The sequence below is a fragment of the Nothobranchius furzeri genome, chromosome 9 (genome assembly GCF_043380555.1).
Source record: "Nothobranchius furzeri strain GRZ-AD chromosome 9, NfurGRZ-RIMD1, whole genome shotgun sequence".
Classification (NCBI taxonomy): domain Eukaryota; kingdom Metazoa; phylum Chordata; class Actinopteri; order Cyprinodontiformes; family Nothobranchiidae; genus Nothobranchius; species Nothobranchius furzeri.
In genome coordinates, this window is record NC_091749.1 from 22967019 (window position 1) to 22992766 (window position 25748).

General features: G+C 43.7%; 1 protein-coding gene across 1 annotated transcript in view; it reads left to right on the plus strand.

Annotated features, from left to right (window-relative positions):
- Window positions 1–25748, plus strand: part of LOC107372970 (apoptosis regulator BAX) — a 44799-nt gene that overhangs the window by 11833 nt on the left and 7218 nt on the right. The window contains exons 3-4 of the mRNA XM_054738454.2: window positions 3094–3255; window positions 8652–8784. Of these exons, the coding sequence (XP_054594429.1) occupies window positions 3094–3255; window positions 8652–8784 (295 nt within the window). The remainder of the gene's footprint in view (window positions 1–3093; window positions 3256–8651; window positions 8785–25748) is intronic.

A 25748-nucleotide genomic window follows, 5' to 3' on the forward strand; every position in this document is an offset into this window, starting at 1 on the left:
GAATCTTTTACCTCCGCGATGTGCGTTAACGATTAAAATGTCAGCTCATCCATGTGCATCAGTGTGCGTCGGGGTAATTCTTTCAAACCAAGCAACATCCTTGAGTTCATCTGTCAAAATACAGTCAAATGGAAATATCTGTAACCTGCCGTTTAACTGTTTTGCCTTCCTGTGAAGATTGTTGCAAAGAGAAACAATTAAACTTGATTAACCCCAGAGCCTCCCAGAGAACCAGAGCGCATGTGGGAAGGTTCCTCCCACTGAAGCGAGTGTTTTCCAAACCCTGTCTCTCAGAGAGACTTGTCACTTAGAAAATGTTCCCTGATGATGAAACTTTGGCTGAATAGCGCTTGTTCCTGTCTCCAATGTGGCGACACATCCAGGAGCCGTCTGAGGAGAATCCCAGAATCTCACATCGTCTTCAGCTCATAAAGTGCCTATATGATTACTCACAAGCGTGACGCGTCAACCCGGTCTCACAGTAAGACCGGGTTGGACCTGTTCAGGTTTACGCAGACAATCTTTACATTTAGAATTGGCATACAGATGTAAAATTAATGCAGTAAAATATAAAGCATTTTATTTAAATATCCATTCATTATTTTACAAACACAGAGCCGCATCAGATGGATGGAAGAGCTGCATGCGGCTACAGAGCCGCTGACCCCTGTGCTAGCCTACTTTATTGTCCCCAGCAATTTTTAAACCCCACTCAAGTGTATGGTTATTGTCCCCAGCAATTCTGAAAACAAACTGACACCCTTGGGTATCGGTGATCGGCAGCAAAAAACCTGACCGGTGCATCCCTATTTATTATTACATTATGTGTCCTGTAGGTTCTCTGTACCAGTGTTACCCTTGGAACTTTTCCAGCTGTGGCGGCGGGGGGTGGGGGGTGTGTGTGGGGGGGGAGGGGGGGGACATGTCTCTAAATAAAGAAAAAATTTCTAGTGCAGATTGGAGGCAACCCATAGAAGCACTGATTTGGTCTCATTTCAGAGAAAAATAGAACAGGTCAGATGCACCTAATAAATAAAATTACTAACAAACTCAGGAATCTTTCTTTGCTTCATTGTTCTGGTGCTGAGAATATCACTAATGCGGATCAAAGGAGATACACAGATGAATGCACCTCTTATTTATTATTTCGAGACTACGTTTACTGCAGCTAGCAGAGGCAGAGATTTTTTCTATTGATACACGAGTTTACAGAATCATTTTAAATTTTAATAGGGGAAAACTGCAGGAGGGAGCGGTAAAATACAGGGGGTCCCCAGCAAAAACAAGAAACTTTACGAGTCTGATGAAACCCGCTGGTTTTCCATCAGGCAGTCACAGGATAGCTCCAACGACCCAGTGGCTGTGCTGGGTCAGTTATCGAGCCCAGTCCGGTACCGGCTCGGCCGTGAAAGAGCCGAGGCGACGTCGTGCTCTGCTTAAGAAGAGGTGTTATTTTCCCGCTTCAGAAGAAGCCTCCAACATGTTTTTACGCTTTCTCTGAGACATGTCACGTCGATAAGTTGTTAGCGCCGCGCGCTAACACGTCAATAGTGCAGCGTAGCCTGCTGGAGGTTTTACGGGTTCAGATGAAAACACCCGACCTCTCACACTGCTCACGCATCGATCTTAAGTTGTCGCTGTTGCGCTCACGCCGTAATACAGTATTAGATGCGGTTAAAGTCAGACACGAAAAAATAAATAAATTTTACATGAATAAGTGATGCTTAGCCTGGTGGGGGGAGGAGAACCTGTCAAGATCGTCAACACTCGTTTATCTTAATGCTATTGAAAGCATTATATCCACTGCTACCTTTCTAATTTTGGACTCAGTAACTTATGCTGTAACTTCAGCTTGCCCGGTCTGCTCCTCCTTGCTGCCTGCCGGCTGTGATCACAAGCGACAACATAGTAGTTCCCGCTGCTTCTTCGGGAAACGGCGCCAAAAAAAAAAAAACACAACTGGGGATCTTGTAGGCGGGTTTTCAGCCGTGGCGCCCCGCCACGGCTACCTACGCCTATGTAAGGGAAACCCTGAGTCCTTATTTAGATTTTGTGAGTTTTTGCAAAGCGTGTTTTTGTCAGCCTGAGGCGTGGTGTTGAACGAGGAAACAGATTGTTTTACTGTGTTAAATCTTCTTAAGTGTTTAAAATGTTTTGTCCTAACCTGTTGTGAATTGAAAGCTTTAGAGGGATGGCAGGTTGTGTTGATTACGTTTTTGATTAAAAAAAAAAATGCGATTATCTGACATCTTCTATTTATCGATGAAAACAAATCAAAATGAAATAATCTTGATGATCGGGATATCGAATCGAATTGAATCGTTGACCCAATAATCGTAATCGAATCGAATCGAATCGGGAGACAAGTGAAGATTCACACCTCTAACACACACACACACACACACACACACTTATTGTTTTTAATTTAAAATAATGTCGTCTTTATTAATTTTATGTTTTGTTGCATTGTTTGGAAAAAGAACCTTAACATAAAAACAATTTGAGGTATTTTAAAAAAAATTTAAATAAGTTTTGAAAGAAAGTAAAGCAAATTAAATGTAATTTATCCAGATTTTTACTGAAATGTATTCTATACTTTAAAAAAATATTTGTACTACAATTCAACTGGTATGTGAGATTGTTTTATACGTATAAACAGAAGGAAAGAATATATCGCGATATATATATCGTTAACGCATGTGCGATGTAGATTCCTTCTGTGTGTGTGTGTGTGTGTGTGTGTGTGTGTGTGTGTGTGTTTGTCTGCTTTCTCCACTTGATTGCCTAGTATATACTGTTACCTAAGTGGCATTGTGGTAAATGTTTTTCCATCATTGCAGGAAGCCAGAGATTCAGCCTCTCTGTCCCTTTCTCTCACATGAGTTGCTGATTTTACCCCCTTGGAGCCACGCAGTGTGATTCATTACTTTTTCTGCTTTTCTGTTGAGGATCCTTCAGTCGTAACACTATGACCTTTGACAGGAAAGGCAACATTTTCATCTGCCAAGCAGTCATCTATAGCAGTGTTTACTTGTTGAGTATTTCAATCTTAATATGTAAAACATTGAAATGTTTTTCTTTTAACTGTATCAGGTATGTGATTGAGCGTATGAACACAGAGGATCCCAGCCGGCACGTCTGCCCAGAAGATCTGGGAGGAAGGACACATGAGCAAGAGGATCCACAAGTCAAAGAAGTGGTGGAACAGCTGCTTAAAATAGCAGACGAGCTAAACAGAAATGCAGAGTTTCAGCGGTAAGAACCGACCTGTGTTGTGTTGTTATAATAGACAGACATAGCACAAGGATCATAACAAATGAACAACAGAAGTATAAAAGATGAATTAAGGAAGCCATAGAAATACGGAGACTTGGGCGCGGAACCATAAACAAATATGAGGGGGTCTACACATTAGATTATACATAGAACTGCCTCGTCGGTGAGAACGCGGTCAGTAGAGGGCAACACCGCCATCTCCTGACTGCACTCTCCTCACCGATGACACAGTTCCGTCTCCGTTTATTCCTCCCCCCCGCCATCACTAGCGGCTAGCTCTGAAGAAGATCGCAGGAGCAATTGAAACTGTTGGCAAGGTAAAAAATGTATATATATATATATATATATATATATATATATATATATATATATATATATATATATACTTTCCTGTGTTTAAAAAAAGTACTTTAAAAAGATCACAAAGGTAGTTCTGATAGACATAAGCAGAGCCATTCTACCTATTCTTACTGCTTATATACAGTGAGGTATGAAAGTTTGGGCAGCCTTGTTAATCTTCATGATTTACCTGTATAAATTGTTGGTTGTTATGATAAAACGCATCAGTTAAATATATCATAGGAGACACACACAGTGATGGTTGAGAATTGAAACAAAGTTATAAGGTTTTCAGAAAATGTGCAATAATTGTTAAAAGAAAATTAGACAGGTATTTTAAAAGACCCTTGACCTCCATACACAGCTAATGAGAAGTGTATTAAAGGGGGCTAATTGTAAGTTTCCCTCTTTGAATATTCTCTGAAGAGTAGCAACGTGAGATCTCAGAACAACTCTCACATGAGCTGAAAACAAAGATTGTTCACCCTCACGAGGAAGGATACAGAAAACTGTCTCAGAGATTTCAGCTGTCTGTTTCCACCATTAGGAACATATTGAGGAAATGAAAAGAAAGGAAGAAAATGATCATTTCTATAGCGCCTCTCAAGATAAAAATCACGAAGCGCTTCACAAAAACAAAAAATTAAAAATATAAAAAAGATTTTAGAAAATGATTAATAATACATTTTAAATAAGCAATCATTATAGACAAATAATAAATAAAAATAATAAGCAAAAATAGACAATTGTGATTAAAAAATGTAAAGAAAGAGAGAGAGTGAATAGGAAAGAGGCAAATCAGTGGATCCTGAGGAAGGTGGAATAGGTGGGGAGAGCAGAAGGAGAGGGTGATGAAGGTCACACAAAAACCAGTCTGAACAGGTGAGTTTTTAGCTGCTTTTTAAAGGAGACCACTGAGTCCACAGGTCTCAGGCTCACGGGGAGAGAGGTCCAGAGTCTGGGGGCCACAGCAGCAAATGATCTGTCACCTTTGGTCTTTAGCCTGGTGCTGCACAACCAGTAGGCTTTGATCACTGGACCTTGGGGACCTGCTGGGGGTGTAGGGACTCAGAAGATCACCATTTTATGATGGTGGTTGTCCATGTAAGGCCCTATAGACCAGAACCAGCATCATGGCAGCCAGTGAAGCTGGAGGAGAAGCGGGGTGATGTGGGTGTGTTTGGAGGACTTGGTCAGAAGCCGAGCACAGGCATTTTGAACCACCTGTAGACGGTTCAGGGAGGTTCTGCTCAGACACGTGAAAAGAGAGTTGCAGTAGTCTTACCCCAGTTTCACACTGCAAGCACCAGCGGAACGGAAAGGCAGCGAAGCGGCACCGCTTCAAATAGAATCCAATTATAGTCTATGGATTGTTTCAAACCAGCTGGGAGGCGGCAATTTCCAGGCGTGTCCCAGAAGCGGCATGCTACGGTGCTAAAGATGATATCGAGTTCTATGTTTTCCGCGAGCTGCTTCTTGGACACGTCAATTTCCGCAGTTCACATGGTGCTAGACAGGAAACCACACGGTTTCAATGTAAAATCCCAGGTTATTTTCAAAATAAAACGCAATGTTATATGTAACTTATGTCAGTACGTGTGAACGAACGCCTTTGTTTAACACCAGAGAAGTGCAACGGTGTGATTCCTCGCCGGGGTTGTGATCACTCAATGAGGAAGGTGTCGGAAGTTTCGAGGGATTTTAGAATCTCGCGAGAATAGCGAGGCACAGCGAGGAAGCCGTGCCGCGGCCATGACTCTCGCTGTGTGAAAAGGACCGCTTTGAAGTTCGCGAGTGAGCCGCTCCGCTGCCGTTCCGTTCCGCTGATGCTTGCAGTGTGAAACCGGGGTAAGCGTGAGGAGATGAAGGTGTGGAGAACAGTCTCAAGTTCAGAGCGGGACAGAATGGGACTCAGCTTAGCAATGTTCCTGAGATGGAAGAAGGAAGAGCGAACAAGAGAACTGACATGAGGATCCAGGGTGTGAGCTGGGTCAAAGGTCACACCAAGATTCCTTACGGAGGGTTTGGTGTGAGAAGCCAGCTGACCAACCAGCTTGTCTGGGACACAGATGAGGATCTCAGTCTTATCTTCATTCAGCTGTAGAAAGTTCCCACCATCCAGGTTTTGATAGAGTCTAAGCAGGTGTGTAACAGCTGCAGCTTAGACATCTCATGGGACTTAAAGGAGATGTACAGTTGGATGTCATCTGCGTAAAGATGATAGGAGATACCTCTGAAGGAGCTCAGGATGTGCTGAAGACAAAGCAGATAGAGGAGGAAGAACAGAGGCCCCAGCACAGAACCTTGTGGGACACCATGGGTAAGGGTGGAGGACCTAAACTTGGAGACGACCACAAAGAAGGAACATTCAGAAAGATAAGAGGAGAACCACTCCAGACAGATCCTGATATGCCTACCCAGTCTCTCAGCCTCTCCAGTAGCAGGTGATGGTCAACAGTGTCAAAGGCTGCAGTCAGGTCCAGCAGGACCAGAACGGTCCCCTGCATCACTGTGAGTCAGAAGGTCATTAGAGACCCTAAGAAGAGCTGTTTCAGTAGAATGAGCTCTACGAAAACCTGACTGGAAGCTATCATAGATGTAATGTTCATCAAGAGCAGCTGTGAGTTGTTTAGCCACAACCTTTTCCAAGATCTTGGAGATGAACGGAAGCTAAGAGATGGATCTGAAGCTGCTATGGAGAGAGAGGTCAAGACTCGTTTTTTTAAGATGCGGGTGGATTACAGCGTTCTTAAAGTAAGCAGGGACCTGACCAGAAACCAGAGAAGCATTAATTATAGAGAGCACGCTGGGACCGATGGACTGAAAAGCACTTTTAAACAAAGATGAGGGTAAGATGTGGAGGGGGCATGCAAAGTTCTTCATACAGTTAACTAGTTTGGTTAACTCAGGCAAAGAAACAGGAGCAAAGCTATCTAGGATGATGGGCCTGGTTGGAGTCGGGAGAGGCAGCGATAAGGCTGAAGGAGAGATGCTAGATCTAACCTTATTGACTTTGTTCACAAAGAAATACAAAGTTCTCACAGTCTGCAACAGAGTGGATGGAGGCTGTAGAAGAGGCAGCGATAAGGCTGAAGAAGAGATGCTAGATGTTACGGCTACCAGCCTGGCCATTGGGATGCAGGAGCCAGGATCACCAGGTGTTTTATGTCTATGGTCCATAAGCACAAACAACGGTCAGGACCCGTTCCCCGACCCGAAGGCGCAGGGAAGCTACCCTCTCCTTCCCCGGGGTAAACCCCAACACACAGGCAAAGAGTCTTGGGGCTAACAAAAAGCAACCCCAGCCCTCCGCCTCTCACCCGGAGCAACTCCAGCAAAGGAGAGTGTCCAACCCCTCTCAAGGACTTGGGTTCCAGAGCCAGTGCTATGTGTCGAGGTGAGTCAGACTATATCTAGCCGGTACCGCTCAACCTCTGCCACAAGCTCCTGCTCCTTCCCCACCAGCGAGGTGACGTTCCGTGTCCCAAAAACCTGTTTCCTTGTCCAGGGATTGGACCGCCAAGGTTCCCGCCTCGGTCTGCCACCCGATCCATGCTGCACCAGACCCTTCATGTTCCTCCTGCAGGTGGTGGGTCCCCAGTTGGATGAGCCCATGTATCCGGTTCGGGCTGGGCCCCATGGGCAAAGGCCTGGCTCCAGGGTGGGACCCCGGTAACCCTCCGGGCCGGGTACTCCGACTCTTTGAATTTACATCCATGAAAGATCCTCTGAACCGTTCTTTCTCACCCTTCACCTAAGACCAATTTGTCATGGGAGACCCTACCAGGGGCACAAAGTGCCCCAGACAACATAGCTCCTAGGATCATTAGGGCACTTTTAGGGCACTCAAACTCCTCCACCACGATAAGGTGAAGGTTCAAGGAGGATAATGAATTATGTAGTAAGTAAAAGTACACACACACACTTAACTTGGGGCATTGTCATCAGAGCACAAGCTCGACAGTTAATTCAGACTATGCTCGTGTAGCAGAGCTTGGAGTTCAGTTACAAATGTAACACAACCCATGATAGCTATGTAACCGTGTCCGCCACGGGTAAATTGTGGTAACATAACCCATGCTAACTAGGTAGCGATGTCTACCGCAGATATATCGTAGTAATGCAATCTAGTTAATAGCTTGGTAATTGGTAAGCAATTTTTAGCCCTGGATGTAGCCAGCGAGGGCTGTTGACTGACTTGGATTCAAGTGCAAATCGCATTGACTGAAATTAAAAATATTATCTGCTGAAGACAACAAGAAGTATACGTTTTGAGAGAAATCAAAAAGTTTGTGTTGTTTGAACTGAATGGATATTTAGCTCCTTACAAATAAAAAGTATTGTTTTAATATGCAAAAAGAAAGAGTTTCACAATCAAGTCACTTATTTTATTCAGCTTTGAATAGTGGTTATTAGATTGAATGAAAAACTGCATGTTAGACTTTTTGCAGTGTATGACATCAAACGTGATTTCCTTCTTTTTGGTTTAATGGCGGATTACATAAACAAACTGTGACCTTTGACGTATTGAGGGATCCTGTGATCTTGTAGGTCCAGCGAGGAGCACAGTGAGGAAGCCGCTCCTTGGCCAAGACTCTCCCGGTGTGTAATAAACCACATTGACGCTTGCGAGTAATACATTCTGCTGCCATTCTGTGCCGCTTGATGCTTCTAGTGTTAAACAGGGGTTACTCAACCTTTGGAACCACAATGGAGCAGGAACTAAGAAAATTGGTAGAAAGTAGGGGGGAAATACTGAACTGCTGGAAAAGGCCGATTAGCAGCGTTGTTATGTTTCTTGGAGGTGTTCAAGACATGCTGCTCCTTCCTTGAAAATATCAGGCAGTGGCGTATTACACTTTGTGGATGTTACACAACCCTTAAATATACAGTGGAATGCCAGGGTTTTGTCTAATTCAAACATCTTAATACAGACTCCTCTTTTGTTTTTGTATTTTTATCTGGGTGAATACAAATATTTTTCTAATGCAAAGCATGCCTATCATTGTTTTATCTGAATGTTTCTTTTTTTCCAGACTGATCAATCAGGTTCAGGCCAACTGTGCCCAGGAGGTCTTCATGATGGTGGCCAGGAGCATCTTCATTGATGGCATCAACTGGGGACGGGTGGTGGCTCTCTTTCATCTGGCCTACAGACTCATATACAGGGTAAAGTTTTTCACAAAAGAAGTCTTTACAAGTCTTTGTGCTCCAATTCACATGTTCAAAGTGACAATGTGCATTTTCCCTGGTGATAGGGGGCAGTACATTCCTAAATAATTACAAGCAAATTATATTTTTGTGTTTGAGTAAGACCTTACCAACGGATGGCCATTAGTGTCAAAAATGACAAGCGCATCAGACCGTCTTTTATCACTGGAATCGAGTTAAGAGGTAAATGCGTAAAACAGCGTTTATGAATCATGGCATTTTTGTATTCGCTTGTTCCAAATCAGTAAATGTATTTTGTTCTAATGGGCTAACATAGAAGGAAACATGGGCTGTGTCTCAATTCAGGGTCTGCATCCTTCGTCGGCCGGTTACGTCACAGCGCCGCGACTAGGCCTGCCCTAATTCGAGGACTCCTTCAAATGCGGCCGACGAATCCGGCCTTCTTTTCGCCTGTATGAAGGATGAGTCCGGTGTATCCTTCAGTGGTTTACATTTCCCAAGATGCCTTGTGGGCCTGATGGCAGAACTTTTAAAAACAATGGTGGACAGCGAAGCGGGAGCTGTCAGAGAGGATTGCGCATATGAATGTCAGTATAAAAAAACTGTTAGGTTAAGGACTTTTTGTGATACACGAATGCTATTTTAGTTCGAAATGTTACAGTAAAAGTGCTTGTATTGCGGTCTCGGCTCGTATGTTTGGCCCCTCTGTGCCGCACCTCTCCCGCTACGTTTTCCCCCTGATTTTAATAGGAGTTTGTATTTTAGGGACAAAAGAGAAAACCACGGAATTTATTAGGCTTACCCCGGCTTTCCACGGGAGCCGTCAGCAGCACGTTACGGCAGCAGCACGTCATAGCTGCTGATAGGAACCGCTGTGGTCAACAGAACCTTTTCCACTGGAGCCGTCGACAGCCGTCAGCAGCGCGAGTCGGCCGCGTCTCAGGAGCAGCATGTCGCGGCCTTTACGCGCGGTTCTATTTTCTACGCGCGACGCCTCTGAAACGGGTCAAGTTCGACATTTTGGGGGAAGGAAAGACAGGAAATCGGACGCGGAAATGGAGAGAAGCTCCCGAGATTTTCAGAATAAAGAACGTACTGCCTTCCGGCTGCTTTACTTTTAAAAAAGCTTACTAACTGTGCGTCCCCGTGAGAAGTTATCACCTAGCTAGCGGTCTCCTTTGTTTTTCAGGTCCGTATTGGCGATTATAAAACGGACAGAACATAAAACACAAACCATGTTGTAGTTTTCTCCTGCTTGTTGTTGTGTTTACTGACGAAGTCACTCGTGTGACTTCGTGCTCGGTCGGTGACAGCTGCTCCCCTGCTGCTTCGCGTCTCGTGGGAAGGGTCAAGCAGCAGTTTATGCGAGCAAGACGTGCTGCTGCAGTAACGTGCTGCTGACGGCTCCCGTGGAAACCCGGGGTTAGGGCGGAGATGGACCACATGTTCACTGGAGCAAAGTATTCGGCGGCTGTGGCATGGAGGTACAATAACATCTCATATTTTAAAAACTTTCGTTTGAGTTTAGTTTTTTTCTGCGAAAACATGAAAGGAATAAACCGTTGTCCTCTTTTCTCTTCCTGTTTGTTTTCTTACTTGTTTGTTAGTACTGTATGACTTGATCAAGTTTTGAAAAGCTCCTCTCAGCTTGAGCCACAGTGACTGGCAGAGCAGTCCAAAAGTTGGGGTAGATCTCCAATAGATCTTTATCATGATCCATAATATTTTAGAATTGCCTCTGAAATTGTAATTTAAACTGACATAAAAAAAACTGTAGACTACCAAAAATGCCAACTTTTACAGAAGAAATAATGTAAAAAATAATCAGTGCAGCCACTGCAATAAATAAACAGGATAGTTAGTGGTGACTGGGGAGTTTTCTTATGCTTGTAGAGTTGTTTTATTATTATGTGAACATGATCAACATGTGTTTGTTGTTGTTCAGGCAGGCCACAGGCTGCAGCGAGCATTTAACAAATCCTAGTTTGAATCAGTAAAAAACGATTCAAGGATTTTTTTCGAACCATTTGAATATTTGTTTCAATATTTCAGCCCTATTAGCTCTGTTAGCAACTAGTTGACATAATTTAACCATTAAAATCCCAGTTAACTGGTTAAAAAAATTGAAAACATGCATCATGAGAGCGTACATACCTTTATCTTTCTCCTCTTTTTTTCTTTTCTTGTTTTTCTTGAATCGGGCACCTGGTGGTTTTAGCCTTTTTATGTTCATCTCTTCTGTTTGGCTCTTGACTCAATAAGTTTCCTTTAGTCAGGACTAAACTATTTGACCTTGATGGGGGGATGACCACAAAATCGTTTTGTTTTTCCTTTTTTTATTCGGCCATTTCACACAATTCAGAAAAACCTGAAAGAACGATAGGCCTGTGTTTATGATATTATGTATGAAATGTGCGTTAAATGGAAGAACATCAAGATGTGATTGACTTTAGCCATGTTAATACAGTTGATTCAGCCCCTACCCGCTCATTTCATTTGGGAAAGACCCAGAGGTGAATGGTAAATGGTAAATGGTAAATGGCCTGTATTTGATATAGCGCCTTCCAGAGTCCTGGAACCCCCCAAGGCGCTTTACAACACAATCAGTCATTCACCCATTCACACACACACATTCACACACTGGCGGGGATGAGCTACAATGTAGCCACAGCTGCCCTGGGGCGCACTGACAGAGGCGAGGCTGCCGAGCACTGGTGCCACCGGTCCTTCCGACCACCACCAGCAGGCAACGTGGGTTAAGTGTCTTGCCCAAGGACACAACGACAGCGACAGACTGAGCGGTGCTCGAACCTGCAACCTTCCGGTGAATTCCCCCGCCGCACCCCTCCCCTTCCTCTTCTTCATACACACACGTTGCACGTGAACGTTCTCAGTCAGCAGGAGCGCCTGCAGCTGCAGGGGGCGCCAACTTGCTGTTTCCAATCCAGTCACTGTGATATGACAGACAGAATAGAAAACCGGTGCAGATTTCTATCTTTTTTATTTTTTACTCAGCGCTTGTGCGCCCCTTTTGTGTCATGAAAAAAATGCCTCCCCGGGCAACTGCCCTGTCTGCCCGTGCCTAAAACCACTACTGTATATATATATATATATATATATATATATATATATATATATTACTTCTTACTTGAGTAACTCTTTTGGTGGGGAGCTTTTTTAGTTGAGTAAGTATAAAAGATTTAAGGTTGTAGTTTATATTTGAGTATAAGTTTTGAATTTAATACGGAGTCTGTTAACAACCTGTAAAAAGTTGCTAAAACTATCCATTAAACTAGCTATAGCCGATAGTTGTGTCTCAGCCTGAGAAATAGAAAATGCCTTCGCCAGCGATACATTTCTTCCAACTCCTCCAGAACCAAGGAAATTATTAAAAAGCTCAATAAAACTTCGAGCTCCATTGTCGCGTGCCCGTCCCATTTACCGGTTCCTTTAAAACCCAGTCCCGTTAGAACTTATGAGACGGTGCATCCATCAGGGTTCGGGGGTGTATCGACGAGTATAATTGTACTAGATCCGGGTTTGGACTACCTAATTAGAATCTTGTCTTTTATTTTAAAGGTGAAATGACTTGCACGAATAGCCAGCCCCAGAGTGCTACACTTCTTTTAAACTCGTTACCTTTTGGTTAAGATACTAGAGAGAAGTCTGGAGGCAAGCCAAGCCTCTCAGCAATTGTTTGGGTTACCCGGAATTAATTGCGCCTCTAACAGCTTATGTGGGAGGTTGGTAACTATAAAATGATTTATGCTAGTTGATCAGGCTACCATAAGTTTATCAATTTATTTATTAATCCAACCTTCCAGCTGATTAGAGACTTTTTCAACCTGCAATCAGAGCCAAAATAACCTCGAATATTCTGCTTTTATCGCCCTTAAGACAACTCGTTACTCGCAAGGAGGGGGAAGTTAAAACTTCCCTTATCTTAAGGTTTCTTTATATTATTCTGTTATAAACTGTAAAGTAAGTCCTGATAATTCAGAGACCGATCTTCGACATGCTTACCTCTGTGCAATTATGGCCAGGGCCCCAAACGTGAAGCTTTAGAGAAAACCTGAAAGAATCAGGATTATGTTTCTTTTTCAAAAAAGGTTTATTACAAAATCAAAATACAAAAATTGGGTAAAGTGAAAAACAACTGCTATCCCCCACGGAGGAATTAGTTCAAAATGATTAAATAAGAGTTAGTTTACACTAGCTCTTGTCTTCTCAGAATCTCCCCAAGAACGAAGCCCCGCTCGATCTGAGCTGCATCCTTTTATATCACTTCTGAGACTGCTCTAAACAATGTAAGAGTCACAAGTCATTCTCTCCTGACAGTTTAGGTCAAGGGGTCATTTACCAGATACACTTTTTTAGCTCTACATAAGACATGTGGTATCATTTTCAATACATGCAGTATTCACATGAGGGCACAAAAGTTACATTCTGCACTCCTGGAATGAGAGCACAGGTCATAAATCTTCATGTTGGTAGCAAATTGTAGATCTTCCTCCAGCATTCCTGAGAGCTTCTGGGTCCAGTTGGACTTTCCTCACTCCATGCCAGTCCTTCTTTTCCCGCCAGAGGTGGAGTTAGGGGCGGGCCCAGGGGTGTGTCCATGGGTGGATCCAGAGAAGACAGCTTGTCTTTTGACCCTTTGCCTAGTTCTGTCCTCACCAGCAAGTCCTGAACTATTGTCCTCTTGACCCTTGTGTGACCCTTGTCTCTGACCACTGTTTCTAAGCCTTGACCGATTGCTCGGACTTGCAACATCCCCCATGAGGACGAACTGAGGCAAAGGACCATAAAAAGATAGAGCAGCAATGCAAGCCTTCATAAATCTAGCATCCATCTCACTCAGGAACGGCTGAACACTCAGACACCTAACTGTGGCCTCCACATCAACCCTCATTCTCATCATAATGCCATCATCAGCTACGGGTAAGCACAAGGTCCCTTTGCGGGTTGTTACATAACCTTTAAACTGCTTTCTCCCATCTGTGGGATCTTCGCCCAGAAAGAATAAAGATAAATCCATCACCGGAGCTTCTCCACGTGGAAGCGATCCCATCATTTGAGGTGGGAAGCTGGCGCTAAAAACCAAAACATGATTTTTCGTATCCAACAAAGGTGCGGTCCCAAAAGAGTCACAGACTTCTGGGCCGAACCATCCAGTCTTTACAGACAAAATATTCATAAACTGAAAGCAATCTATAATCTTGCCTTGACAAACAAAGTAACACCCCTTCTGGGATTTAATCCTCCATCTCATTTCTCTCCCAGGTGCAATTCGGACAGGGGAAGGAATGCCTGCTGGCTCACTACTTAGACAGACCATAGGGATTTCACGTATCACATCAGGACACGGGACGCATGTCGAAGCTGCCGTCATTACTGATACAACCTCTTCAGCCACGTCAGATGAGGGCGCCGTTGTCAGCTCCTCGTCGTGGGCCTGCTCAAGCAGGGCATCTACTCCCGGGGAGGACAACATTAGTATGTCGTCTTCCTGATCAGTCTCCCGCTTGAATCCCTTTTCCATTTGGTCTGGATGTACTGAATAAACCTGCAAGACACGCAGCGTTTATTCATCGTAGCATGTTCACACTGGAGCCCGATCGTCTTAGTCTGAGGCAATCCATCCCTCCCGCGATTCACGGTGCACAAATAGTATGTGCCATTCAGAGAGAAAACAGTTGATGGACCTGCGGAGGGGATTAATCCCTCTATGATATTCTGCCGAATCGAGTCCATCTGGAAGGAACATAAAATATGTTCCACATGAGATATATAACTCATTCCATGAAGCAATAAGTAACTGCATTACTGCATAAACACTTCTTAATTATAGGAGAAAATAAATCATCAGAAGCTGCAGGAAGAACCACACTACAATTCCTATCTGCAGGCATAGTTTTACAACAATAATCCTCACAACAAGTGTACACCAGTTATGAAATGTCTACAACATCCTAAAGATAAACTGGATAAAATAGTTACAAAATCCTGACATACCTCCAGATTCAGAGCGTCAATCAGCTCAGATTCAGGGTGAGTTTGATGAGCCATTGGTTCACTTCAAGTTACAGACTGACAGTTAAGGAGCAAGTGACACGCGGTGCAGAGAGGCCTGCACTTAAACAGGAGCAACAAGAAGGGGGGCTAATACTCCCTCTACCTTGACACCTCTCTTCCCATCTTATCTGGATCTACCAGGTCCTTTTTCCTTTCTCCTAACAGCTTTCTTCCTGTCAACTGCCACTTGTTGTTTTTACAGGCCAAAATCATACCGATTATTAAAATAATCACCCCACACATCAATCCTAGAGCGCACAGAGGCCAGAACAGAGCATCCCAGACGGGCCTAATGATGTGCTCTCTAACTCCTTTTACCAACATTCCCATTGAATCAGAAGTTCCTTGAATTACATTATTAGAAACCTGCACTACACTGTCACTCATAATTTCATTTACACCACGTACTATCAGACTCACATGACGTAAGGTGCCATTTATGCCATATGCAAAATAATCAAACCAGTCAGCTTTTTGCTGATCTAACGATCTTCGAAATGGTGAGCAAAAACCACTTCTCAGATCCCAATTTGGGAAATTTCTGAAGTTAGGAAACTCTTTGGGTGCATCAGGGTCAATTGTGAATCTTTCAGGTTGAGGATTTTTCCCTATTCTCGGTTCATTAAAACACACATGATGGTCTATGCCTAACCCGTTAAGGTAATTGAAATTGACCAGACTAAACGCTCCCCATTTCGTCGTTCCTGGCGCTGTAAATCCAGGTGGCACTAAGTCTCCAACTTTATCATTCATAATCATTATACGATCTAAAAGACCATTTCCTGTTTTTGTATCATTTACTTCCCAAGTATTTGTTTTATCAATAGAAAACCAATTTGTTTTAACTCGAAGTTGACCATGTTCCATCACAAGAGTTTTAGTTCCTACTAATTTTCTTTCAAATGTTTCTGCTTCAATCCTTGTGTCCTGGGGGTAATAATCATATTTTTGCTTATTATATCCCTCTCCATACCAGTATGTCATAGGATATGTCTCGTACATTCCTTTTCTATAATATCTATAATCTTCTGGAATATCTCTTTGCATATAACCACGTAAGACTTTATAGCATAATTCTCCAGTTCCTAAAGTAGCTATGTTTAGATAAGGAGGCCTAGGTTTAAAAAACTCTCGATCTCCTAATGTGTCTGGACGCAGACCTCCAACTGTTAATCCATATAGTTGTGAATACCAAAAAATACACATCCTTCTAGTTAACCCTTTAGTATTATTACAGACTTCCACCTGACATCCTTCAAGCATTAAGGTGTAATTTCTAGCCCATGTGGGACTGTGATAAAAATCTTTCTTATGGGTTGGTCTAATCATTTCATTTACTGCTTCGAAGATGGAGTCTGCCTCAATTATACTATCAGGAGTAGCTGTACCTTTTTGGTAATATGCTCCTGCGATCCTTATTCTAAGTGGCTCGCCTCCTTGCCATACAGCGCTATTATTCGCTTTCCTGGTTAAACAGATTCTAGTTTCCTCATTCCATGCATGAAATCCTGTATCTAAGTTAGTGGGATCAGATTGATCCTTTTTCATCCATTGCACTACTTTTGGGTGTTTAAAATTAGGAACCTCATAAACCCATTCTGTATAAAGAGTGTGTCTTATTGGATGCAGTTCCCATCCTTGTGGCTGCAGGCCTACCTCATTATGGAGGCAAAAAAATGTCCAGTTAAAATATGTACTATTAGTGGGAAGTATATAATTCTGATATCCTGTGTAGTTTGCATATTCACTATGACCTTTACGTAAGAGTCGAGCTAAGTCTGAAGTAGATCTCTTACCCCGCACACCGGGCTCTAGAAAGAGAGGAACGGTCTCTTCACCTTCCTCTGCCTCAGCCAGGGGATCAGACATTGCAGGGGGTACTTTTGATAACCATTTAATCACATTATCTTTTACTTTCTGCCACATGTGACTCTCTCCTATCATGGACAAGGAATCATATTTTAGTGTTGTGTTAGGAGGGGGGGTCGGGCAAACATCTCTTCGTTCCCTCCCTCTTGATAATCTTTGATACCAATGCGTAATATTTCCTGTTTGCCAGGAACTTAAACTACTGTCTTTGGTCTGAAAACACCCAAATTCGATTCTACGAGGCCACCACCTTTCTATCTTTATCACTTTGAAAGTGGTGAAGTTGTGTCCCCATTCTAAATCATTTCTAAGGCAATATTTGTAAACCCACAACTCTACTTCACCTGAAGTTTGATTTAAGATTTTCTTTTTCCTTAATATTATCTGACAAGATCGATCAAGCTCTGTGGATCCTGTGTGATCCATCAAGACTGCCATATACTCCGCCCATGGGCCGGTCTCACCACACTCCGTGTCATTCTTCTCCTCCTGCTCTGCTGCAGAAAATGTTGTCACGGAGGGTGTAGCCATGATCCGGTCAAATCCATTTTCTCCACAGGGCAAGCGCAGGCAACCAGTTTTGTTCCCCGTTACACTACAAATCTTGAATCCAATCTGTGTTGCTATCATGCAGGTGGTTATATTCTCATTAAAATCTTCTTTGGGCCATAACAGCTTAATTTTGGATACATTCCAATTCCCTACTAATTGTTGCGGTCCTCCGTGAGTTATGTTATATGTCACCGAGGACACATGATACGTTCGGAGATATACATGTACCCCATATGCAATCGCTATACTTAATCCTATGAGGCTAAATTCGAAAAGGATAAAAAAGGCCCATTTAATCCATTTTATTATCCAATTCTTTCCTTTCGGAATATTCACATTTTTCTTTTTAACTTTGGGGTCAACTCCCGCCGGAGTTGCATACCTGACCACTTTTCGTTTTCTGCTGCTTTCCCTCTTATGCTTCTGCGTAGATAACATCTGTAAGACAGAAGCATAAAAATCAGCAGAAATGAAAGCGCCCTGCTCTAGTTAGGTAGAGTCAGATTGGGGACCAGCCTTCTACGAGACATTCTAGTGTGAGCAGTCCCATAAATCTTAGGCCAATATGCCTCTCCTCTCCGGGTGGTCACTATGTTAACAGCCGAGCTGCAAACGCGACCCGACAGGTCTATTACCTCTATCAAAGTTAACTGATAAGGCATGAACTTACGCTCCGCCCCTGGTCCCAGACTCTTCAGCTCAACCAGGTATGATGCAACACGCTTACGCATCCCTGGGGGCTCCTGAACAGACAATCCTGTATGCCAGTCCAGAGTCCCTGACAGATAAGTTCCCCATCTGTCGTCTTTATACTCTTGAGTTACCCCAATCTGTGTACCTGTTTCCCATGCATCAGCCAGCGTACCAAATTGCTGTCCTAATATCAAGCTCTTAATAGACTCAAATTTGGACCGAGCCTGAAGCTCTTCCAGTCCTTTTTCTCTGGTCTTGAGCTTGAACACAAATGGATAAGCTTCCACCCATAAATCTCTAACCGGCTTCACCAGGCTAGGATTCCTGAGCAGCTCTCCTACAAAAAACATACTTGGCTGGCTTGTCGGTAAGCAGGTAGTCAAAACACCATTCTTCGTGAAACAGCACCCATCTTTGATTTCACCTCTGTGGGTGCATTCACAGACCTGCCAGGAGATGATGCCTGGATTATTCCTCAAGCAGGTTCCGCAAAAACATATTTTAATGGGAGCAGACAGCTCCACTGCACCTGTATGTAAGTCCGTTCCTCTCTCCAGGTGAGTGGGCTTCTGCTCCCGGAGCCCCGACCATTTAATTAGGGTGCACAGATATCCGCATATCACGCATGTTCCTGGCCTCAAGCCTCCCCATTGCGCGTAACGATACGCATTTGCAGATTCTATGAAGCCCGGAAACATAGCCACTTTACAATCTTTAACACAATCCCCCTTCGTTAGCAAAATTAGGCCCGTAGTACCTGGGATCTTACAAGTCATTTCTTCACTAGATTTTGGCCCAGCCATGACCTTTAATCAAGTAATTAATTAAAAAAAGAAAAAAAAAATTATTTATTTATTTATTTATTTATTTTTTCAATTAATTACTTTTATTTTTCAGAGTTATTTTATAACTTGATGAGGGTGAACGCGCAAACCAGTGTCAGTTAAAACCACGTTCCCAGTTACGTCTTTTATTATGAAGGGACCACTTACGTTATGCTTAATGCAATCTCCTTTTCCAACCGGTCCTCTTTTGACCCAAATTCTTTCACCTTTCTGTAACACAGAGACGTGTTCTGGGTTAGTTTTTTTCTCAGTTCTTTTCAGTTTCGTCCTATTAAGGATCACATTTAGTTCTGAAACTCCCTCCGGTGTATCCCATCGGGAGCTCAGGTTAGTCAGGATGTGATTTTTTATCGTCCTAACTGCTCTTTCTGCTATTCCGTTAGTGTGGGACTCGTATGGGATAGAAAAAATGTGTCTTATCCCCCTTGATTAAAGCAGACAAGAAACTTTGTCATTCTTAAATTCAGGTCCTCCATCCGAACGGAGTGACTCACACGTGAGGGGCAGGTGTAGAGATAAGGCCATGCTGACCGTATTTCCTGTGACACGTTTCAGCGGTATTATCTTGCTCTGATCACCTGGTCCATTATCTTTGATTACCAAAAAGAACTTATGTCCGTTCACTCCTCTAGAGGCACATTCACCAACATCCGTGCTGAAATGCACCCCCGGCACATCACACATGATAGGCAGATGGTCATAAATCACGGATTGAGCCCCTCCTTTTACTTTACACGACTCACACGTCGCTTTTACTCGTGCTGTTAGTTCTTTCAGCTTTGGTACAGAAATATTTTCTTTTTTGAAAATCTCACGCAACCGTAATACTCCTACGTGTCCGTAATTTTTATGCGCAAATGTCACCAGCTCTTCATCAGCTGCAGCGCTCCTGTTCTGTAAAAACGCTGTGGGTAGAAATAAAGCGCGAGCTTGTACTAATTCATCCACTTCTGCGTTTCCGATCTCATCTTCGCTTTTTCCATTTGTATGGCTATTTACATGTGTCACCTGAATCTGTAATTTTTTCTTATAACACGATACTAAAGTCCACAAGTCAGCGTGTTCCAATCTTTCTCCATCAGTTTTCTGGAAATCTTTAGCTTCCCAAAATGCTAAATGATCATCCAGCCCGTCTTTAACGTATTTAGAGTCTGTGACCAATCTTACTGATTTGAGCTTCAGCTTACACGCGTCAGCGAGCGCCATGACAACGGCCGTCAATTCTGCAGTTTGAGCGGATCCGACAGTCTGTCCAGCTTGTTGATATTTCCTGTCCTTTAGCAGTCTCACAAACCCCCACTTACAGAAGTCTGCATCTGCTGTTTTCTTAGATCCATCAGTGTAGTAAACTGCCTCTGGTTTTATGGCTTTAACAACCTCTTTCCTGTCAGGCTTAAGTTTTGTTTCTCCTTCCACGTGAATCTGCGGGTTTGCCAATAACATCTCCCACTTTGCCCATCTGGGTAAAACGGCCCTCGCCTGTGGGAGGAGATCTTTCCGAAGTTCTTTAATCATATAATCAGTAGATTGAATTATGATTTTTTGCGATCCGGCCAGAGCGAACATCATATCTTTATGTTTCATCAGGGTGGTCAGCACCTTTTCGCTGGGCGTGTAACGGGTCTCTGTTGGTGCGAGTCTATAGCCTTTACATGTTATCAGACTCTTGCTGTCATAGTTCTGAAATAAACACTCTGTGAAATCCTGTCCTACAATCACTCTTACAGCTAACGGTTCATGATGCTCTCTATTTAAAAGATTCACTAGATTAGCACCTATTTTAACCATCACTGCTTGATAAGTCTCAAGCTCCTGTGAGCTCAGTTTGCGGTTGTGCGTCACCAGTTTTTGACCCACTTTGGTTCTGAGACCTTTTTTAAGTGACATTATGGGATCAATGATGTTTCGAAAATCACGGACGTTGCTGGAAATGTACTGAAGCTGTCCGATTACACCTTCCAGCGTCAGTAAGTCATGCGGGGGTGTTATGTTCTGTAGATAGGTGAAAAGTACCGCCACTGAATCTGACACCTCAAAACCTAGGAACGTAACTTTTGTGCGTCCTAGCTGGCTTTTCTTCAAGTTGAGTTTGAATCCTGCACATGTCAGTCTGGTCACCACCTCGTCCAAAGTTTTCAGGTGTTCACTTTCACAATCATGCGTGAAAAATATGTCATCAATATATTGAACGACAGGTAAACCTTCCAGATATGACTGTACGACACCTTGAAATTTATTCGCCGCGTTTACCCATCCCATCGGTAAAACGCACCATTCATAATGTTTCCCTTCAAATGTAAATCCAGTTTTAGCTCGACTTTCTTGCGCTAAAGGTACAGACCAAAAACCGTTAGCCAAATCGATGCATGTTTTATATTTTTTAATAGGCATGGTTCGGAGCTGCATGTATGGGTCAAAAGTTTTACGCACGTCGTGCGGAGTCACTCTATTTAAACCTTTTAAATTGTGTACCAGTCTGTAGGTGCCATCAGGTTTAGGAACAGCTTGAATGGGAAGACAGGTGGATAATGTATCTTTCTCTTCGATTATCCCTTTTTCTTTAAGCTCAGCGAGAGTACATCTAATCTCATCTCTTCCTTCTCTGATCGGATACTGCTTTTCCCTGGCAGGCATCGCTCCTTTAATAATGCATTGTTCTTTTACTCTGCCACAATCATTTTTGTGTGTAGCCCAATTACCTTTTTGGATTATTTCTCTGAGTTTGTGCGGGTCCAAACTAGTCTTCTCCAGTTGTTCTTTAATGAGACTATCCATATCTAATTCACCTAAAAAACTCACATGCAGTGCTGGGTCTTTTGTTATTTTAACTAAATCCTTTAAACTAATTAAGTTTTCTGCACCTTTTATGTAAAGAATTCCCTGTTCATCTTTATGAACTGCCATGTTACGTACAGAGCCGTCTGCGAGTATCACATTCTTGTATCCTATTTGTTCCATCGGATTATTTTCACGCTTTACTGATATTAATGCCCCGGTATCTAAAATGTATTTTGTATTTTCGTATTTTACTTTAAGCCACTCTCCATCCCAATGCGTATGAGATGAGAGCGCCTCAATTATTTCTACTTTTGTGGTGGCGGTCTTCTCTGATTGTGGTATTTCGCGTCCCAATCTTTGATTGATTGGATCAATTTCTCCTTCTGTTCTCTGGTCATCCGGGCCCACTCCTCCGGATTCGCTCTCCTGGGTCGAGCCACAGGGCAGCCGGGGGGTCCCATGAAAAACGGCCTTGCATTTGGGTCCAGTTGGCCCCTGGTTCTCTGGTTCTGATTCGGTTCTGTTCTGGGTGGGAGTTGCCTCGGTTGAGAGCTCACTGATTGGCTCCCTTGCTGTTGGTGTGGAGGGGGCAGAGGGGATGGTAGCTGACCTTTCAATCTGTTTCCGGCCTGCCGTCCTAATTCGTTTTTTGACTGCTTAAATTCCCTTGTGCGATCCCACGCCTGCGCTTGTCTGATTTTTTCTGCAGGGGAGAGATTAGGCCACATCGCAGCCATCATTAATCCCCCGGGCAGATCAGCTAAAAGTTTTTCCTGCTGTACTTGGGAAAGCCCTGCGATTGTTCCCAAACACCCAGCTAATGTAACTTTTCCTGTACTGATTTCAGAGCTTAAAGCTTTCCTCCGTCGTTCCCCAGAATCCTCACCAATCCCTCTGGGAGAACTCTCCGCCAGGGACATCAACGAGGCACCTGGGGTTAAACGCAGATCGTTCTTTAATGCTATAACCTGAGAAATTTCTGGACTTGAAAGTTGTTCAATCGTCATACCTCGATCCTGAAGCCGCTGTACATACCCAGCGTCTGTCTCACCCGATGCTCTTTGTGGCAGAATGGTATGATCAAAATGTCCTAAGCTTACTCTTGACTGTTCCTGAGCAGTTTGCCAATATGGGGAATATTCCTGTTCTAGGATTCTCTCTTTAGGCATTGGATTAAGCTGTCCTCCCTGCGGAGTGCTTCGGTTTACATCCAAAGGTTGGGAGGGGCTGCACAGCGAGTAGCAGTGAGTTTTCACTGCCGAATCTCTAGCCATACATCCACCGCGATAAAAATCATATCCTTGGCCTAAATAAGCATGCTTAAAAGGTTGCCCCCATCCTGGTTGCAACATGACTTCTTCCCTACTTTTTGCTGCTTGAATCGCTGAAGCCGTGAAGCCATCTACAGGGTACCAGTCTGGAAAAGGATTTTCTGCTACTTCTCCTGCATAATTCTGGTCTCCCTCTGTATTAATTGCAAACTGGCCTCGTCCTAGTTCTGGAACCGGTCTAACTGGGCCTATGTTAGGAGGTGCCTGAGGGTCATAATATTTCATCTGTACTGGACGGCTTTTCTTATTTAGTCCTCTAATGCCATAAACTATAGGATTTGTCTCATCTCCTTTTTCTGCTCTCTGGGGTTGCTGCTCTACATTTTCTCTGTTCTCACCTTGCTCATGGGCTGTAACTGGGGATAACCAACTCACTTTTTCAGGTGTTTTGCCTCCAGGGATCCGAGTGCTGCATTTTTGTTGGGATCCGCATTCTGACCTGAGCGTCCCTTTGGGTGTGCCACGCACCACCAGTTGGGAACCCTGTTCTTCCTCCGATTCAGCCTCACTCTCGCTGCTTCTGTCTCTGGCCTCAAACCAATGTTTGACTTTCTTCTCTACTCGCGGCAAGGCTGACTTATCCACTAAAATTACGACCGGGATGTCTCCTAGCCTGCTAGAGGCTTCGGAATAAATCACTAAACCTGCGCCATATGCTTCAGTTATCCGACACACCTGGGGTTTGTTATTAAGCTTAAACACTAGCTGTCGCGCTCCTAAATCCAAGGCTTCTGACACCACCCGCTCCCAAGCTTGGTGAAAAGAGATGTCGGGATTATGAGGGTCTACGTTAATTATGGAAATAGCGCTGACACGACCTTCCAGATTCCCTAATTGCTTGTCTAAGAGAGTAGTAATTTCTCCTGCTTCGTAATTACGATCTACCAGCGGAATCATAGAGCTTCTGCTTTCTGCCCCTAAAAGTCTCCTCAGAGAACTTAAGGAGGACGTAGTACTGGCAGAACTTTGTGGATCTTTCAGAAAGATCAACACATCTTCTTCTCGGATCTCCGCATCTATTTTCTCGCCTGATAAAATTATCACCGGTTCTTGACCTATCATAACATGATTCGGAGGAGCCGCGGGACTATGCGGTTCTAACGGGGGAAAAGGAATTGGGTTTGGAGTCCTTTCAGCCCCTGACCGTCTCTGAGTCTCGTCTTTGTCCCATGCAGCAACATGCTGTTCAGTGGGCGGTCTCTCCGCTCCTCTCATGGGCACCTGAGAAGGGGTTTGTACATGTAGAAACGGGTTCCACTGCGCCGGCCGAACCGCGTCAGGCGGGTTCGGTGGGGGTGGAGGAAATCCGCTCTCGGAACCGGGGCTCACAGGGAATTCCCCGCGGAGCGCTGGATACAAAGGGGGCGCGGTCGGAACCGATTGGACTTCATCCCAGGAGGCCGACATTTCAACTGCAGCTCGTCTCCGGTACATTTCCGCTTGGAGCTCCGTGATCCCCAGTCGGTTACATAATGCCTGTCTCATTTGAATTGCCTCATTTTTGCTTCTAGATAAGAAGTAAATTGTTCTACTATTAGCCCGTTGAACCACGAACTCCGCCATAGCAGAGTACATCGCTCCCTGATCACATCGGTACTGCCCGACTCCAAATGGAGTGAGAACTAAAGGTTCCGGTCCAGTTGGTATTTGCTCAAGCAATCCCAGAAGGATCTCATACTGCTCGCCCGTGGGGAGTTTTGCTGGATTTTCCCAACAACACCACGCTATCTGATTAAAAACAGGATCATTTTGTTGTTCTGCTAGAATCACCAAATCACCCACTAACGGAAATACATGATTATTCTTTACTTGAGTTTCAGCATTCGGACAGCGCTCCGCTGCGGCTTGAGCCGTTCCGGCCTCGTTCTGAAAGCTCCGGTTACAGGATACTGCTAAAACGCTTTGTGGTTCACCTTGAAATGTCGCTATTTCTCCGGTGACAAATCTCACATTAAGGAGAACATTTTCCGGTTTCACCGTTAAAGATCTATCTGCCATGGCTGGTTGAAAGTTTCTCTTTTTTATTATTTGTTTTATTTTTATTCGTTTTCACGTCTTATTCTTTATTCTTACTCTTTATTCCTTTTTATTTTTTGCCTAGCTTTTATCCTTGGCTTTTCTTACGTCGGAAAGCCGTGATTTCTTTATACCTCTTTGAGTTAATCGTCCGTTCTCCCAAATTTCTTTCCTTTTCGAGAAATTGGTGCGGTTTTCACTCCAAGGTTATAAGCGTATCAGGTCCATGGTGCGTAAGCTTTTATCAGCCTAAAAGACATAGTTCTACGTCGAATAGTCCGGTATCTAATATTTGAACCTTCGCCGATTAGCCCCACGTTGCAGGCGCCATGTCGCGTGCCCGTCCCATTTACCGGTTCCTTTAAAACCCAGTCCCGTTAGAACTTATGAGACGGTGCATCCATCAGGGTTCGGGGGTGTATCGACGAGTATAATTGTACTAGATCCGGGTTTGGACTACCTAATTAGAATCTTGTCTTTTATTTTAAAGGTGAAATGACTTGCACGAATAGCCAGCCCCAGAGTGCTACACTTCTTTTAAACTCGTTACCTTTTGGTTAAGATACTAGAGAGAAGTCTGGAGGCAAGCCAAGCCTCTCAGCAATTGTTTGGGCTACCCGGAATTAATTGCGCCTCTAACAGCTTATGTGGGAGGTTGGTAACTATAAAATGATTTATGCTAGTTGATCAGGCTACCATAAGTTTATCAATTTATTTATTAATCCAACCTTCCAGCTGATTAGAGGCTTTTTCAACCTGCAATCAGAGCCAAAATAACCTCGAATATTCTGCTTTTATCGCC